Source organism: Xiphophorus maculatus, chromosome 18, assembly GCF_002775205.1.
Source record: "Xiphophorus maculatus strain JP 163 A chromosome 18, X_maculatus-5.0-male, whole genome shotgun sequence".
Lineage (NCBI taxonomy): Eukaryota > Metazoa > Chordata > Actinopteri > Cyprinodontiformes > Poeciliidae > Xiphophorus > Xiphophorus maculatus.
In genome coordinates, this window is record NC_036460.1 from 22,204,345 (window position 1) to 22,220,713 (window position 16,369).

General features: G+C 38.2%; 1 protein-coding gene across 6 annotated transcripts in view; it reads left to right on the plus strand.

The window, feature by feature from the left end:
* dock10 (dedicator of cytokinesis 10) overlaps positions 1 to 16,369 on the plus strand; it is a 71,117-nt gene that overhangs the window by 31,561 nt on the left and 23,187 nt on the right. For all 6 annotated transcript variants that reach the window (XM_023351245.1, XM_023351243.1, XM_023351244.1 and 3 more), the window contains exons 3-25: positions 2,908 to 2,997; positions 3,839 to 3,921; positions 6,218 to 6,290; positions 6,479 to 6,625; positions 6,939 to 7,073; positions 7,423 to 7,612; positions 8,350 to 8,435; positions 10,422 to 10,505; positions 10,643 to 10,801; positions 10,985 to 11,233; positions 11,312 to 11,434; positions 11,703 to 11,785; positions 11,869 to 11,991; positions 12,081 to 12,160; positions 12,234 to 12,421; positions 12,590 to 12,655; positions 12,786 to 12,878; positions 12,979 to 13,102; positions 13,191 to 13,312; positions 13,442 to 13,525; positions 15,025 to 15,117; positions 15,310 to 15,428; positions 15,625 to 15,694. In XM_023351245.1, the coding sequence (XP_023207013.1) occupies positions 2,908 to 2,997; positions 3,839 to 3,921; positions 6,218 to 6,290; positions 6,479 to 6,625; positions 6,939 to 7,073; positions 7,423 to 7,612; positions 8,350 to 8,435; positions 10,422 to 10,505; positions 10,643 to 10,801; positions 10,985 to 11,233; positions 11,312 to 11,434; positions 11,703 to 11,785; positions 11,869 to 11,991; positions 12,081 to 12,160; positions 12,234 to 12,421; positions 12,590 to 12,655; positions 12,786 to 12,878; positions 12,979 to 13,102; positions 13,191 to 13,312; positions 13,442 to 13,525; positions 15,025 to 15,117; positions 15,310 to 15,428; positions 15,625 to 15,694 (2,664 nt within the window). The remainder of the gene's footprint in view (positions 1 to 2,907; positions 2,998 to 3,838; positions 3,922 to 6,217; positions 6,291 to 6,478; positions 6,626 to 6,938; positions 7,074 to 7,422; positions 7,613 to 8,349; positions 8,436 to 10,421; positions 10,506 to 10,642; positions 10,802 to 10,984; positions 11,234 to 11,311; positions 11,435 to 11,702; positions 11,786 to 11,868; positions 11,992 to 12,080; positions 12,161 to 12,233; positions 12,422 to 12,589; positions 12,656 to 12,785; positions 12,879 to 12,978; positions 13,103 to 13,190; positions 13,313 to 13,441; positions 13,526 to 15,024; positions 15,118 to 15,309; positions 15,429 to 15,624; positions 15,695 to 16,369) is intronic.

Below are 16,369 nucleotides of genomic sequence, written 5' to 3' on the forward strand. Positions count from 1 at the left end.
AGCTTTTTTCTTTTTTTTTTTATGGCTTTGCTGGTTGCCAGCTTTATTTGGCAGCATAGCAATCTTCTCTGATTTTTATGTCTGCAGTGTGCTGTCAATGTTCTTTCTTATAAGTCAAAGCAGCTTGCCAGAGTATTAATCAAGGAGAAGGTATTTACTAGCTCTGCTCTTTTGCTAAATCATTGGAGAAATAAAAATTGTTGCCAGCTGACTGCACAGCATCTAAATCAAAGTCTGAATGTTGGTGCTGATAGGGTTTTATTCCTTTTTCTGCATCCGTGGGCTTGTAAAAATGTATCAAAGCAATTTAATCTGGTTATTGACGTCTGTTTGAAATTTGATGTTTAGTTTATGGACAAGGAAATAGAATTTTTATAATTAAATTTGTGCAATTTATTAGTTAAATGCATTCGATTTTTGGTCTGAGCTCATAAACTTATTGAACAATCTTTTGATTAAGTTTTTGAAGGATCTGAGGAGATTTGTGGCCATTTTCCTGTCTCCATTTTTTTTGTGTTTGAGGTGTAGCCATAAAACGCATCAAAAGGTGTTTCTTAACTCCAGTGTTCTAAATTAACTTTTCAGAACCTATGACATTATTATCTGGGCTCTCACAAAATGTTTAAATATATATAAATATATCTTAGTGGATGCAAGCTCATACATTTGATAAAAAGAAGAATCATATTTCAGGATCAAATGCTTGTCATGTAGAGTAAAACCTTTGAAAACATTTTGTCTCATGCAGACCCTTAAAAAAAAGTGTAAATTTTTTAGCCATGAGGCATATTTGTTATCAAATACTCACCATCTTGGTTAAAATGTAACTTAACCAAGATGTTGTTAGACTAAACAACATCTTGAATTGTCGGCTTGTAACACTAATTGTCTGTTTGTGGTTGTAGCGGATGATTCACATTGGTTTGATGTTCACCCAAAACGTCCACTGACCATAAAAAATGAAATCGGGTCTCTGTGATCTCGACCCAGTGTCTTGTAAAAAGCTGTATGAGGCACATTCATGGACATAATCTGGGCTACTCAGGATTAAAAGTCTGAACCATAGTTGTCTAAAGGACCACCAGCGCTATGAAGGTGGCGCCTCCCACAATGGCTGCAGCCTCAAGCACCTGTTTTTGGATGGGCTGTATGGAAATGAAGTTCTGTGGTGCTTCATCTGTGCAATGATAATAAAGACATTCTGATTAAAATGTGTAAATCTACTAAAAAAAAAATTAAAAAAGGATTCTGGGTATTTGTTTCATCTGCAGTGGTGTCTGTAGAAAACTCGGTAGAGGAAGATTCTTAAGACAACTGTCTTGGTGTCAAAATATTAGAGCGTGACCGTTTTAGTTTTTGATTCTAAAGTGTTGGCTGCAGGTGTCAAGCTTGATTTCTGTATTTAAAACTTTTCTCACCTTTCCACCAACCGGTGTTTGGCAGTTATTTTCAGTTTCCAAAAAATAGCATGTCATCAAACACGTTCTGTACTGATTTAGCCACTGCAAAATCTGCACTTTTAATTCAGTTTTTGAATGTGCTGCATACGTCAAGAAGCACCAAATGTCAACGCTAAAAACTATGAGAAATTAAAACAAGACAAAAAAAAACGAGAATAAAATCAAGAAATAGACATACAGTAGCTTTGTATTAATTTTTTATGGTATGAATAACCATTAGTAAAAGTACAAAGATTTCACTGTATTTTAAAAAAAAAAAAAACTTACAAAATGATCTAATTGCTTTTATATTAAATGCAAACATAGTTAAAAAGCTAAATAAAAAGCTTGTTAAATGCCCACTAAATTTTGCAGAAGTGTTAAAGTGGATTTTAAAAAGAGTATCCCACCTAGTCAGTTGTTTTGTATAGAGTAACACCAGTCTAACAAGCTCATACCATTTGGTTAAGTAATTTTGTTGTTTGTTCTGAGTCTCCTGCTTAACCAACACGTTGCTTGCATCTTACTAACTGTGTCTTTAAAACATGGCCTGATAAAGGTTGGTGCTTCTTTAGTTTCCAGGCCATGGTTTTCTTCATGTGTAATTGGAAATATCAAATACAATTAAGGCCAAAGCATATTCACACCCCTGGCAGATTTAGCTATAAGTATTTTTTTTTCATTATTATTATTTTACCAATACTCTTCTCCAGTCTACATGACATGTTCACACTTAAGAATGGTACAGCCAAAGTTATACTTGAATCTGATATGCAACAGCTAAAGATTAGGGTGATGACAAGGAGGCCTTCCAATGTCAAGGGCTTGGACCTCATCACCAGAGATTAGTTACAGAAACAGTGAAAACATGCAAAAGCAGTCTCAATACATTCTTCTATTAAGGATAAAAATAATTATGGATATTTCTTTTTTGAAAATGTAAATAAAAACATATTTAAGCTGTGCCTGTAAAATTCATTCATAAATCCCACTATCTTTAATAAAGGAACCTGCGGTATGTTTCTTGTTTTTTTATGTATGTATTTATTTATTTATCTTTGCTTTTATGTGTTATCAGATTTGGTCAAAATAAGAATTGGCAGGTTAGACCTTTAAGACAAATCCATGCCATTAAAATGAGACTCACTGCAACAATTAAGTCAATTTATGTGGAATTTGAAGGGGAAAAAAATTACAGGTCTAACTTTAACTACACTTCAATCAATCAAGTTCTCTAAACAGGTGGGGTTTTAGTCTTGATTTAAAGGAACTTGTTGTTTCAGCTTTTTTGCAGCTGAAACGCTGTTTTGCATACAAGCCTTCTGGTTGTATGCGACACTACAGCATCTCTTTTTTTTAAAGATCCATTAGTAAATTCTTAATGTTTGAGAATGAACTAATTTAAGCAAATATTTGAAGGATCTCTCAATTTGGTAATCAACCGTCATCGGCCCATTTATTTTTGCAGGTATCCACGGTGCCTCAAGAGAGACGAACTCTCAATTCAACAGTCCCTGAAGGGGCAGAACTCCAGGCTGAGTGTCTGCTGGTCAGACAAGTAAGATGCTTTTATTCTTTTATGCCTATTGATTTATTGCTTTACTTAGTGTCTGTTTTTAAACTTGATTGTTTTACTTTGGTTTTTGTCTCCTCGTAATTGTTCAGCTCTTTGTTTGACAGTGCTTTATTGCTATTACTGTGCGAGAGCCTTTCACTGAATTCAATGTGGTTTGAAGGGGAAAAGAAAAATCGGTTGGTGGTCGACTGTCAGTTTAACCTACACTAATTTTACAATTTCCTGGTGCAAAAGGCAAAGTTCTTTTGTGTTTCTGCGACGAACTAGCGGTGATGTACATGAAATGGGGTTCAGCTTGGAATAATACCTGAGATATCAGATAGGTATAACTCAATGGAGCATAATATTTCTGACCATATTTTTTTAATGTGCACACTTTCTTATGGTTACATTTGAATCTAGTAACTGTTGGGTTACTGGTTTTTGTATCCTTGGCAACAAATTATTTATGTCGATGTGTATAAATGGATTAAAGGAAAATGTGAAACTTTGTTGACCAAACAAGCAGGATGTGAAACTTCCCTGCAGCCTCTGTGACTTCCAGTGTACTGCACAAACCGTCTGAAAGTAGTCATTGAACCAGTCAAGCAATCTCTGGCAAGCTAAAGATATCTCTGGTGACAGAATCTAAATTTAGTTCCCCTGCATGAATTTAAATATTCTAATGATAAAGGATTTTTTTTTTGCTTTGGAGTCAGTTCATCTACCCTGTCTTTCTGACCTGTGAATATTTTTTTACCTGCTTTTCATCCACATTTTACACAGACTTGATCTTATTAAAAGAAAAAAAAAGTTAATATTTCTTTCTCACCCTCTTTTTCAGGCCTGCAAATATTATAACTCTGAGCTAAATGTGGTCCAGTTCAAGTATGACGACTATGCTGGAGACTATCGCTTGCTGCCGAGGTAGTAACATGTTTTCCTTTGATTATGTAACATTTCCATTTCTTTGTATATTAATATTAAAAAAAAGCATTTTTTGTGAATTATGAAGAGTGAGTTACTAAGTGTGCAAAGATGAAGCTCTATAATTTGAGTAAGCTCAGCTTCCTGCTAAACTGAGAACGTTGCAGCTGGTTGGTGTACAGAAAGTTATGAAATGACTACTGTTTAATTTTTTTGTATTATGCTATGCCATGCTTTTATGTTTTTGTTTGCAGTGTGTTTGTGTTTATTACACATGTTAAAAGTTTTCTCTCTTTCCAGTTCAGTTGAATTGCATATAAAAATAGGACTCTTACTACCACTATTCCTTATGTGTGTGGGTGCTGACATGAACATGGGGAAGGTGGATTTTGTGTCTGCTCAACCATTTCTGTGTCAATTTGACAATTATGAAACATTATCCTGATGAAAGATCAAACAAGTAGCCATTTCTGGTTTTCCATCTGGTGTCACCAGATTTTTATTCAATTTCTAAGGGGTTGTGATACGATGTAGCCACTCAACCAAGGTTCTCTGGGCCTTTGGGAGAGAAACATCATCACATATCCTACCATCCACAACAGTGAACATCAGGCGCTTTTCCGCATAGGCCTATGTATCCTTTATTTCATGCCAAATCTCTGTTTTTTTGTTTATCTGCTCAAACTTAGCCTCGTTTGACCAAATTCCCGTAGTGCTTGGCAAACTCCACTTGTTACATTTCAGATGGGTGGACAGAAAAGCCTTTTCCCGAGCAACACGCCCAAACAAGCAGTCAGGATGTAGATAATGTCTAGTGTTTGTCATGGAGTCTTGATGACAGAAGATATACTTGCCTCCTTAACGAGCCTGACTTATTAAAGTTTCAGTTTAACTTTAAGCTGTAGACATGGGTACGTTAGATAAGTAATTATTTTCTTGCAGTGAGTGTCAGCACATATATCTGCCTTACTTGACTTACATGTTTCTCCTCCTCTTTCTATTTAGAAGATTGATTAAGAGAAATGGGACTTTGTGTCATGTCATATTTATACCCCAAGAAAACAGAAGTCGTGATTTTCCAATTAAAGGCAGCTAAACACTCTGGTCAACATAAAAAGTACAGCAGCATACGTAATATGATTATTATATTTATTCTACTGGAATCAATAAATTAATACAGTTATTTTACTCACCTTCTCAGATTGAAGGTGGAATTTTTAACATTTAATACTGGAGAAAATGCTCCCACTCTAAAGGATGAATTCTTTTACAGACACTTCACACCACCAATAATTATTGAGGGGACTGTCTCTTTTGTTTTGTTTTACATTAGCAGCCATCTTGAATTTTCCAAGGACCTTACATTTCTTCTACTATCCCATTCTTCTGATGCCAATCATTCTGTTAGATATGGATTGAATAATGTAGTTTCTGCTCTGAATCAGTCTGTCAGTCAGTTAACTTTAGCTTAGTGAGTCCCAGGGAGGCTGACCCAGAAAAAGCCCTTCGGCCACAGGAATGTCCCTCTTCTGTCCCCTGGGTTGCCACTATATTCTTTCAGCCAGTTCACACGACCTCTGATATGACATCGTGGATGAACCATAAAATAAAACAGAGGCATAAAGACAAGTTAGAGTACAACACTTGCAGAGCTGTAGTCCCCAAAGTGCTGTCATTTAAAACATAGGACACACAGATTGTAGTGCTTGTTCAATTTACATGTAAATATGTTGTTTGCTTCCGGATTTATGGAACAATCTGAAGTGAAATATGCTCTAAAAACCAAATGACAATGAGGAATTATCGCTTGTTGTCACTGCCGTGGTTTGAGTGAAGAGGCTTCCATGTTTTCCATCCAGCAGCAGTCTTCCCATGTCGGTGGTCAGCCCACAGTCGCCACAATTCATCTAAACGTAGTCCAACAAGATGTTTTCCCGGACAGCTTTTACTGCCTTTAGACCTTTTGTAGAGGTTGGCTCCAGGGCCGTCCTCCACAGACTCCAACCTTTCAGTCTGTCCCTCACAGCACACAGACACACACAAAAAAACATTTCATTCCATCGCTCACACACAAAGACATGTCCTCCTGTAAAAATTAGTGGAGCGGGATCCAGTGAGGGCTACTTATTGTTGACTCCTGGCAGAGATCGATGGAGCGGAGGCAGCCACACACGGTTGTTTGCACTCCTCCCAATTGAGAGCAATAATCCAACGCAACAAATGATTTTTTTCCCCTTCTATCAGAACAAAGATGTACTGATTCAACTACTTGTTTGGTTTTCCATTTCCTTTCAAGAAAACTGTACAAACCGGAAAAGCTGCCATCCCATTCTTTTGAGATTGACTATGAAGATGTGGACAAAGATGAGGTTTGTAATCACCTTTTTTTTGGTAGAGTTAAAACTTTGCACACTGCTTACATCTTGGTCATTTTTCATTATTATTTTTACCACTATGTTTCTTGTGTTTTGTAAAAAGATCCTGGTTTCGTGTCTAGAAGTTGAGTTTCAGTTGAAAAGAAATTATTCATTTATAACTGATTGTGTTTTTTCTACAGGACACCACATCTCTGTCCTCATCCAAAGGAGGAGGGGGTGGAGGTGGTGGAGGAGGTGGAGGCGGAGGGGGAATTGGTGTGTTTCGGTCGGGCTGGCTTTATAAAGGAAACTTCAACAGCACAGTTAACAACAGCATCACTGTCCGAGTGAGGAGAAATGCATCGTCTTGTTCCGCTTTTGCACATTGGCTTATCGCCACACTTTTTCTGTCTTTGCCCAAGAAAATGCTGTTGTTTGACGTTGACCTTTGGTTCAGTATATATCTACACAAGCTGAGAAAAGTTTCCCAAATAATTAAAAGGATTAATTATAAACGTGTGCTTACATTATTATTTAAAATGCACACTATTGCATATCTGGCTTTGGTTTAATTTTATGTTCTGGATTCTTATTTGTTTTACGTATAATATATACGTTTCTTAATTGCTCTTGTGAAACGTATTTTTTGTTTTTGTGCAGTCATTTAAGCGGAGATATTTCCAGCTCACTCAGCTCACAGATAACTCCTACATCATGAACTTCTACAAGGATGAAAAGATCTCTAAGGAACCCAAAGGCTGTATCTTCCTTGACTCATGCACGGGTGTTGTACAGGTAGGTCTCACTAAATTCATGATTGCGTCACAGTGTTTGCCACACGCACTTTACTGTGCACTTTATTTTGTAGGCAGCCATCATGCTTCACCAGGCCAGCTCAGTTATTGCTTGTCTGGTCTCAAGACCACAAAATACCACCACAGATTTTCAACTAACATGTTAGGTTTCAGATGCAAACATCTGGTGCAAGATAAAAGTCTGGCTAGTTGCCCTACTGGAAAAACTCAGCTTTACGATTAATTGCATATCACAAACACACCAGGTTCTCCGATTTTCAAAAACGGTGAGAAACCTTCAATGAAGGAATTGAATGAGTAATTAATTTACTTATCTTCATTCCTCAAAGAACAACCGTCTGAGGAAGCACGCGTTCGAGCTGAAGATGAACGAGGTGACGTACTTCGTGCTGGCCGCGGAGAGCGAGCAGGACATGGAGGAGTGGATCAGCACGTTGACTCGCATTTTGCAGATAAGTCCCCCCGATGGGCCGGCTCCCGATCGCAAGAGTCTGGAACTCACCACAGAAAAACCGCAGGGTGAGACGTGATTGTATTCTGGAGCACAAAATTCACCGTTACCGTGAGAAATTTGTTTCTTTGATTGCATCAATTGTACAAATCCCCTGGGAGAGGTAATGCTTCTCCTAGTTGAGCTAAGTATTGTCTATCATCATGCTGTTGCTGTAATGGGGAATTTGTTTTGAAGGGTTTGGAGTTTTTGTTTTTCAATTTCAGGAAATGAAACCTGACAGTGACTCCACCCTTTATTTAGTAGTTGTCTAAAAACCTCTTGGACCCGCTACATTGTAGGCCCACAGCCTCTAACTGAACATAACAGCCTGTCAGGCTCTTTAAACCAGTGAAAAGTGAAGGAATGATGTAATGGCTTCAGGCTGCATGGCTCTGTGGTCTGCTGACATGCCTCTAAATCAGGCTGTGGGTGTGTGGTGACCTATCATTAATGAGCCAACATGCCTTTTTGGAAGAATAGCTCCAGGCAACATGAGAGGTATATTTCTGCGGAGGCCCGCTTGCGTTATTACCCATAAACGGTTCAAATGGTGTCATATTTTATACCTAATTGGATATATGTCTGCTGGCTCAGGTAACGGAGTGTTTAATTTACTGCAGAACCTGTTTTAGAAAACATTTCATGGCCTCGTATTTACGTAATATGAACCGCTTGCGTAAACATTCCCATCCGATTGATGACGGCAGTCATCGCTTATGGACAGACTCCAGGGAGTCCTCATTGTGTTTTCTTCTCTCTGCAGACGTGTTTGACATGTCACTGAGTGACAGTTGTTTGCAGGAAAACGAAGAAACCACAGAGAACGGCATCCATCCAGATCTGGCAAAGGTTGGTTCCACTTATGGCTGCCTCTTACAAGTAGTCCCACAGCTCTGCTGTTCCAGCACAGACTTCAATCTATTCAGCTTCAAAGATGCATTTAACTACTGCTGTTCTTGTTACAGGGTACATTGCATTGCAGAAAATAAGTAATCTAAAAACATTTAAAACATTATACACTGACTTTTAAAAGTTGTATAGAAACTTTTATTCTTTAATGAGTTTTCTTACACCAGCACTGGTTATCTCGTCTTCCTTGACATTCTGGGGATGGCATTAAACAATTATTTTATGATGATCTCCAATCTTCCTTGTCATATAGTATTATGCTCAGAATATTTAAATTTTAAAAATGGGCCTGAAGAGGCAAATTACAGCACATAATGTCTCATGTAAGTAATATGTTTATTTTCTTTCCCCATGGCAACAAAGAGCACAAATTGAGGGTTTAGGATCTGTTTCCGGCCACTAGATTTATTTAAGCTGTGGAAAACCGTTTTCCAGAGTTAAGCTAAAGCATATCTGGTTCAAAGCATATGATTAGTGTGGCCTCTTCTCTGCCTCTTCTTCACAATATTGACCCAATTTTCAATATGGACCTGTAGGCCCCGTGATTTACCTTAAATTGTGAGAGGTTTGGTGAATTTACCAAAATAAGCACTGTATCCCAATTATAATCAGAGCTGAAGTGTCTCATATTTTATTAGAAGTAATGGAGATTAAACCGTTGCATGATGGTTGTAAGAAATAAACTCATCGGCTGCTTTTGCATTAGCGAACCTGAAAAGTTTGAGTACTTGTTTTGTAGAAAATGAGTGAGCTGCAATTATGTAAGAAATTACTTTTAGGAAGAGTGTACTTAACATACAATTGCTCAAAGGAAGCTATTTTTTTATCTATATAAAAAAAATTCTGAAAGTGGATAAGACCTATTGTATGTCAAAACTGAAAGATTCTGTCCAAGCCGGAAGGTGAGTTCCTGGATGTTATCGGGGATATTAAAAGAGAAAACTGCAAGGATTCCAGTGCTTCATTACCTCAGACCAAACCTTTGTCTTGGGTTACTGGATGAATTATCGGTACATCAATAGATAAAAGAAGAGAATAACCTACTAAGAAGGTGACATAAATGCACTGAACAAAAATTAGCTCTGTCACCAGCCACAAGGAGTGGAACTCAAGGCCTCTCTGGTTAGCAACCAGTAGTTTAAGGAATGCGTACTTGCTGCCCAGTAATAAAAACAGAAGTTGGACCGTGCCAGTCCACCCTTTGTTTAATAACCAGGGGCATTTTCTCTGCCACACATAAGAAGACATTGTGGAATTTTAAAGAATTTAGTATAGAAGATAAATAGTTTACCAAATAACACCAATTGTAGTTGTAATAAAAGATTGTAAATGCAGTTTCATTCATTTTGGTTTAACATAGCACAAACTCAAAATAAATGTCTTCTCAAGGTACTCTACAAGATACACTGAGGCAAATAATATACAGAAAAAAAAACATATGTCCTATCCAATTTTATCTTAGTTATATTACAATGGAGCCAAGCACAGTTTCATCATGCCAGGCAATTGGTAAAAAGTCTTCTATCTACAGTAATCCAAAACATTGCTTTGGGTCTCGTACTGTGGTGGAGCAATCCCTCATATGGGATTATGTCTTCCAGCACACTGTACCTGGAGCAGCATAACTGCAGAGATAGCACAGGATAACCTATAATGGCTAACTGTCAGCTTTATCAAAAAGCGAACTCCAGTATATCTCAATTATATACTGGAGTTTGATCTTTTTGAGGATTTCTATGTAAGACTGGTATTTTTTTAGTCTGGATTTAACAAATTAACAAGAATCAACTGATGAGGAGCTAGAATTGAACAAATGCGACGTGTTCCTTTAATTATCATCAGGTCTTTTGCTGCAGCCTTTCCGATTTAATAGTGTAGTACTCTCTCACACACTCTGATGTTTTTCTACTGTCCATCTCTTTGCAGTATATTTCAGAGACAGATGATGGAATACGTTCTGTCAGAAGAGAAGGCCGATTGAATCTGTTTTCTCTTGATCCCGACACACCTGTAAGATTTTTTTTTCTTTTTCACTTTTATGTTGTTGTTTTTTTTAAATCCTCACTTGTTTTATTCTGAGCAGTTTGCGTCTGTGCTCACAGCTACCCATTTTCTTTCACAAAGTAAAAGTGTTTATCCAACTGCAGGTTTTGAGGAGCCCACGGACTGAACACTCTTTGTCTGATGGTGTGCCGGTGCGTCCGTTTGAGGAGAAGCTTGGCAGAAGATTCATGATAACTTGCAAATCCCTGAATCTGATGCTGCAAGGCTGCATCACCGAAAGTGAAACTGGGCCAGTCACAAATGTGAGGATAGGATATGTTGACCTTTACTTTTTTTCTCCAAATGTTATTTCAACTAGGGTGACTAAATAAGGCATTTGATGATTATTGGTTATTTTCTCCTGGTTAAGTAAATAAAAAAATGCAGCGGTTTTAAAAAAAATAACTGAAAATGTGCAGATGCTGACAGGTTGAAATCTCCTCCAGATTGAACCCTTCTTCGTGTCGCTGGCTCTGCTGGACGTACGAGAAGGAAGAAAAGTTTCCGCAGACTTTCACGTAGACCTAAATCACGAAGCTGTGCGTCAGATGCTCGGAGGAAGCGCCAACAGGCCGGTGGGTTCCGGTTCGGGGCTGGGAGCTCAGGAAAATGGCCTGTCCTCTCCTGCTGAGAGGAAGCCAGGTGATTGTCACCTCAGCCCGGAGTTGGAACAATGGCTTTGCTTCCCCCAACAGGTACAAGTTTTTTTCCTGTTGCTCCTTTTACCCCGTAGAATGAGTGTAGCAGTCAACTGTTTCATGGTTTACTTACAGGCCATTTTCTCAGTTACCAACCCCCACACTGACATTGTGATGGTGGCAAGAGTGGAAAAGGTGCTGATGGGAAACATTGCTTCTGGGACTGAACCCTACATCAAAAATACAGACTCAAGCAAGGTCAGTTGTTTATTTACACTGTTCAAATATTAGATTTTTCTAAGTTTTTATCGGAGATGTTCCCTTTTCCTTCTCCCGTTTTCAGCAGTCCATGTTTCAGACAGCTAAGCTAATCAGCAGACATTGAATCAGCTACCTTAGGTTTTGCATCAATGATTTAGCCTGTTATATATTAGGTTCAATCTAGGGCTGACCACAAAAATGGAAGCTGTTACATCTTACTAAAGTGCCCACTCATCCACTTTTTTTTTGCTTTTAATCTGAACAGACTGTGCAGAAGACTTTGAAAACCAACAAGCAGTTTTGCAGCAAGCTAGGGAAGTACCGAATGCCATTCGCCTGGTCCGTCAGGTGAGTAATGGCTCACTGAAAAATGTTTCTTCATAGTTGCTATCAGTGAGTTTGTGATTTATGTTCCATTTTGTCTTTATTAGGCCGGTGTTTAAAGACAGCCATGGTGGGCTGGACCGCGAGTCCCGTTTCTCACCTCTTTTCAAACAAGAGAGCAATAAGATTTCCACTGATGACCTGATAAAGTTGGTTTCTGAATACAGGAGGTGAGATAACTTGAACGCGAAAAGAAAGCAACCTGCTTATCTTCAAGATAAGATGCAGAGTTATCACCTCTGTCTTTTTTCCTCTGCAGAGCTGAGAAGACCAGTAAACTGCAGACAGTCCCCGGGACCCTGGACATAGCAATAGAAAATGCTCCAATGGAGCATCCCAGTATGTATCCCAGTATTTCTCCACTCTCCGCTTTTGTCAAGTCTCTGCTCTAACTCGAAACCTTGTCTTTCAGATTGCGTGACATCCTCATATGTTCCGGTGAGGCCTTTTGAAGAGCTGAGCAAACACCAGCCCACTGTTGAGATGGAGGAGTTTGTACAGGACACCACCAAGTTCACCCAACCGCACCGTGTCTACAGAAACCACATCTATGTCTACCCAAAACACCTCAAGTACGACAGCCAGAAGAGTTTTGCCAAGGTGGGTTTTGTTGAGCTAAATCCTGACTTAAAGTCTGTAAAAACGGGATGCAAGTTAAATGTTAAATTACTTCCAATAATCCTCCTGGTATGCATATTTCTAATGCCCTTTTTATTGTGCGGTTTATGTGTTCACTCATTAGCATTACAATGGTCCTATTGTCTGCAGGCTCGTAACCTTGCAGTCTACGTAGAGTTTCGCAGTTCAGACGAAGAAGTTGCCAAACCATTAAAGGTAGAACATTATCCCTCTTAAAAATAATATATTAAATTAAAAAAAGCCTAATGGGATTTTTATTGGAATTATGTGATTCATTTGTTGCCCAAAATAAGTTTTCTCCAACATGGGGGGGTTTCTATTTTAGTGCATCTATGGCAAGCCTGGAGGACCAGTCTTTACTACAGCGGCCTGCTCCACCGTCCTACATCACTCTCAGAACCCTGACTTCTACGATGAGGTCAGCTGGAAAAGGAGATGTCGGGAGTTGGCTCTTAAGGGATGATCTTGAAGAGGGTTGCACTTTCCACCACTCATTACTAACATTTCCATCTCCGCAGGTGAAGATTGAGCTTCCTATTCAGCTTCATGAAAAGCACCATCTACTTTTCTCATTTTACCACGTCACATGCGACATCAACGCGAAGACAAGCTCAAAAAGGAAAGAGGCCTTAGAGACCCCAGGTGAGACTGTGCTAAAGTCTGAGTCAGGTTATGGGATAACGTTGGTTCGATCTTACGCATTAAAAAAAATATATGTCTTATTTGTCAGTGGGGTATTCTTGGCTGCCTATACTGAAAGAAGGTCGAGTGTCATCTCAGGAGTTCAACATTCCTGTCTCCTGCAACCTGCCTCCTGGATACCTTGCCATCAAAGAAGCCAGCAACACCAAGGTAAGAGTAACAGATGGATGTTAAGAAGATTAGATGATTACAACAAAGGATTTGGCAAAGAAAGGCACATAAAGGGATTTGAAGTTTCTAGAGTTCACAACTCGAGCTGTTTTTATTTGCTCTTACCAGAATGGAGCTGACGTGAAATGGGTTGATGGAGGAAAAGCAATCTTCAAAGTGTCCACCAATGTCATTTCAACTGTATACACTCAGGTAAAACAGTGAACTGTGTTTTGAGTATCTGCTTATTTTCAAACCTTACACCATGTTCACATGTTCCAAGACCAATAAGAACATGCAAATGACAAGCAGGGACTTTCTAACGCAGTATTTTACCAACCCCTTGGTGAAATAGACTTTCTTGAAATATCTGCTTATTATTGCAAGTCCTCTAATTTATTAACACAGTGATATTGCCTTCATACTTTTATACATGTTCCTTTGGATATTTATGATGTACGAAAGCGGTGCTGGAGGCTTTGCCTTTCTGCACAATCTGATCTGATCTCCAGACAAATTACAGGCTACGGTGGGTTTTTTAAATATTTTTTAAAAACTCCTCTGAATGAGAGACTCCATGTATGCCACACAAAAAAAAGCAAAGATCATTTTTGGACCCTCAAACTAGCAAATAACTCCCCTCTTACTTAGCAGTAACATCTCTTACTTAGCAGTAAGAGATGTTACTGCTAAGAGTAACACCTCTTAGCAGTAACACTAAGAGGTGTTACTGCTATTGAACTTCACTAGAGGCTATGCAAAGGTTGCAACACAATAATAACATTACTTAAACTCATTCTATGCCATGCAAATGCTCTGACTGCAGTAATGAAGATTCACTCAGTCTGACATCCCAGTTGCTAAGAGTGACTAATATGGCGGGGCAGTCGACTTTATTTCAGATTATAACAGCTCATACATAGTTAACCACTTGGGGTCAGTCTAAAGTTTTGAACTTTAAACCCCAGATAGGTGATCATTACCGAAAAGAATCAGTAAGCGAAGATGACGTCATAAGAAAATTAATGTATTTTAAATTTAATACCCTTTTTTCACAATACATAAATAATATATGTAAGAAGGAGCATAATAAATAATTCCCACACTCCTCATAAGTGGCAAGACTGACAAATTTGCTTCATTTCTTTATATTTGAAACCCAGGTAGAAAGAATTTTTAAATTGATCAAAATATCTTCCAGGATAAGAAAGCGTGACCACAGCTTTAGAATCCAGCTTATGTGTGACAAAAGCTTTCATAAAATGGCAATCGTGTTTTGTTATGCAAAGTATGCAAAAACTCTCATATGTGCAAACCAATGTAAAGTTAATATAAATGCATATTTCTGTGTATATGTTTCTATTCAGTTTTGAAACTAAAGCCTGTTGGGCGATCGGCAGAAGAATCTCTTTACGGGGCCTAGATTAGGATAACTTAATTTAATCAGCAAAATGTACAACTAATTTCTAAAAAAAAATCTCACATCAGCACATGCTGATAAAAGTTATTTTATGGACAAAATAAATGTACAATAACAAAACATTTTCTGTTGCTTTTGAAGTTGAACAATTGACCTCAGGTAGGTAAGGTGATTTACATAGTGCTACGAAACTATATCTGAGGTTTTGTGTTCTTTTTAAAAGAAAGGAGCTCGCTAAGTAATGTTTCAGCTGCTTGCTGCTGCTTTTTATGAACCCGTCTCTGTTTGCCAGGACCCCCACCTGAACCGTTTCTTCCAGCAGTGCCAGAAGAGAGAGCTGGACCTCTCTCAGCCTCCTACCTCCAACTTCCTCAACTGCCTGAAGGTCAGAGGAAAGCCAGCAGAATCTGTTCCTATTTCAAAAAGCTGTAACTGAGACAGAAACTAAGCACATTGGCCTATAACTCCTACTTTTAATGAATACGACTGCAAATCAGAATTGTTTTTAAGCCTCTTTTTAACTTATTTTTATTACCTCGCTTATTTATTTTATTTTTTACTCCTTATACATCTCCAGGGCCTCCTCAGCATGGAGAGAATCACAGTGATTGTTCGGTTTTTGCCTGTTCTTTTCAACCAGCTGTTCAAGGTTCTGACTCAGAATGACAATGATGAGGTCACTACTGCCACCACCAGGTAAACAGTGGCGCTGCAGGACCATTGTGCATGTTGAAGGCATTGGTGTTGATTTAGTTAATAGCTGAAAAGCTTGCAGTACCAATAACAATTAAAACAAATTATCCCTCGTTCTTGTGTATTTTATAGACAGGAAAGTTATTATATGCCTTAGTTAAAAGAAAATAACATCTTTGTTGTTTCTTTGTGTCTGCAGAGTGCTGGTTCATATTGTTAGCAAGTGTCACGAAGAAAACCTGGATCATTACCTGCAGTCTTACATTAAGGTAAAGTGTAAGAGATGAATGTGTGTGTTATGTGACTTTCTGGGAAATTAGGAAAGTTTGTTTTTGTACCCGTGTTGTTAGTCATTTTGAGGAAGATTACACAATGCTTTTAAAAGCTCTTTGTGAAATAAAGAAGAGAAAGATCCATAGATCTGCACACTCAGCCCTCTCAGCGAGAAACACGACACAATTTATTTTTTTATTTAGTGAAAAATAAGAGACAAAATTAGACAAAAGAGATGGAAAAAACTCTCAAGACCCACTTCATGTTGGCCACAGAGCAGGAAAGCTGCAGAGTCTGAAGAGGCAACAGCAGAGAGGGAGTGCTGGGAGGGACGAGGAGATGACCAATAGAGCTAATGAAACTGAGGTTGCCATAGTAACAGACTGGCATGATGAAGTGGTGTCCAATTTAAACTGCTGAGTGAGTCTGTGAGAGGTTATAATGATTATACCGGTTTTCCTTTTTTTCTAGATTCCCTTCCTATGTAAAATGGATAAAAACAATATTTAATTGCCTTTTTAAATATTTAAATTTTGATTTATTCTTTGTCAAATATGATCATGTTGTATTTAAACTGTTTCATTATGACATAGCTTTCTAGTTAATATCTCAGCCTATTCCAAATGTTTGTGAACAACAACATACTCTTTATTAAATTGTCTAAAATTCAA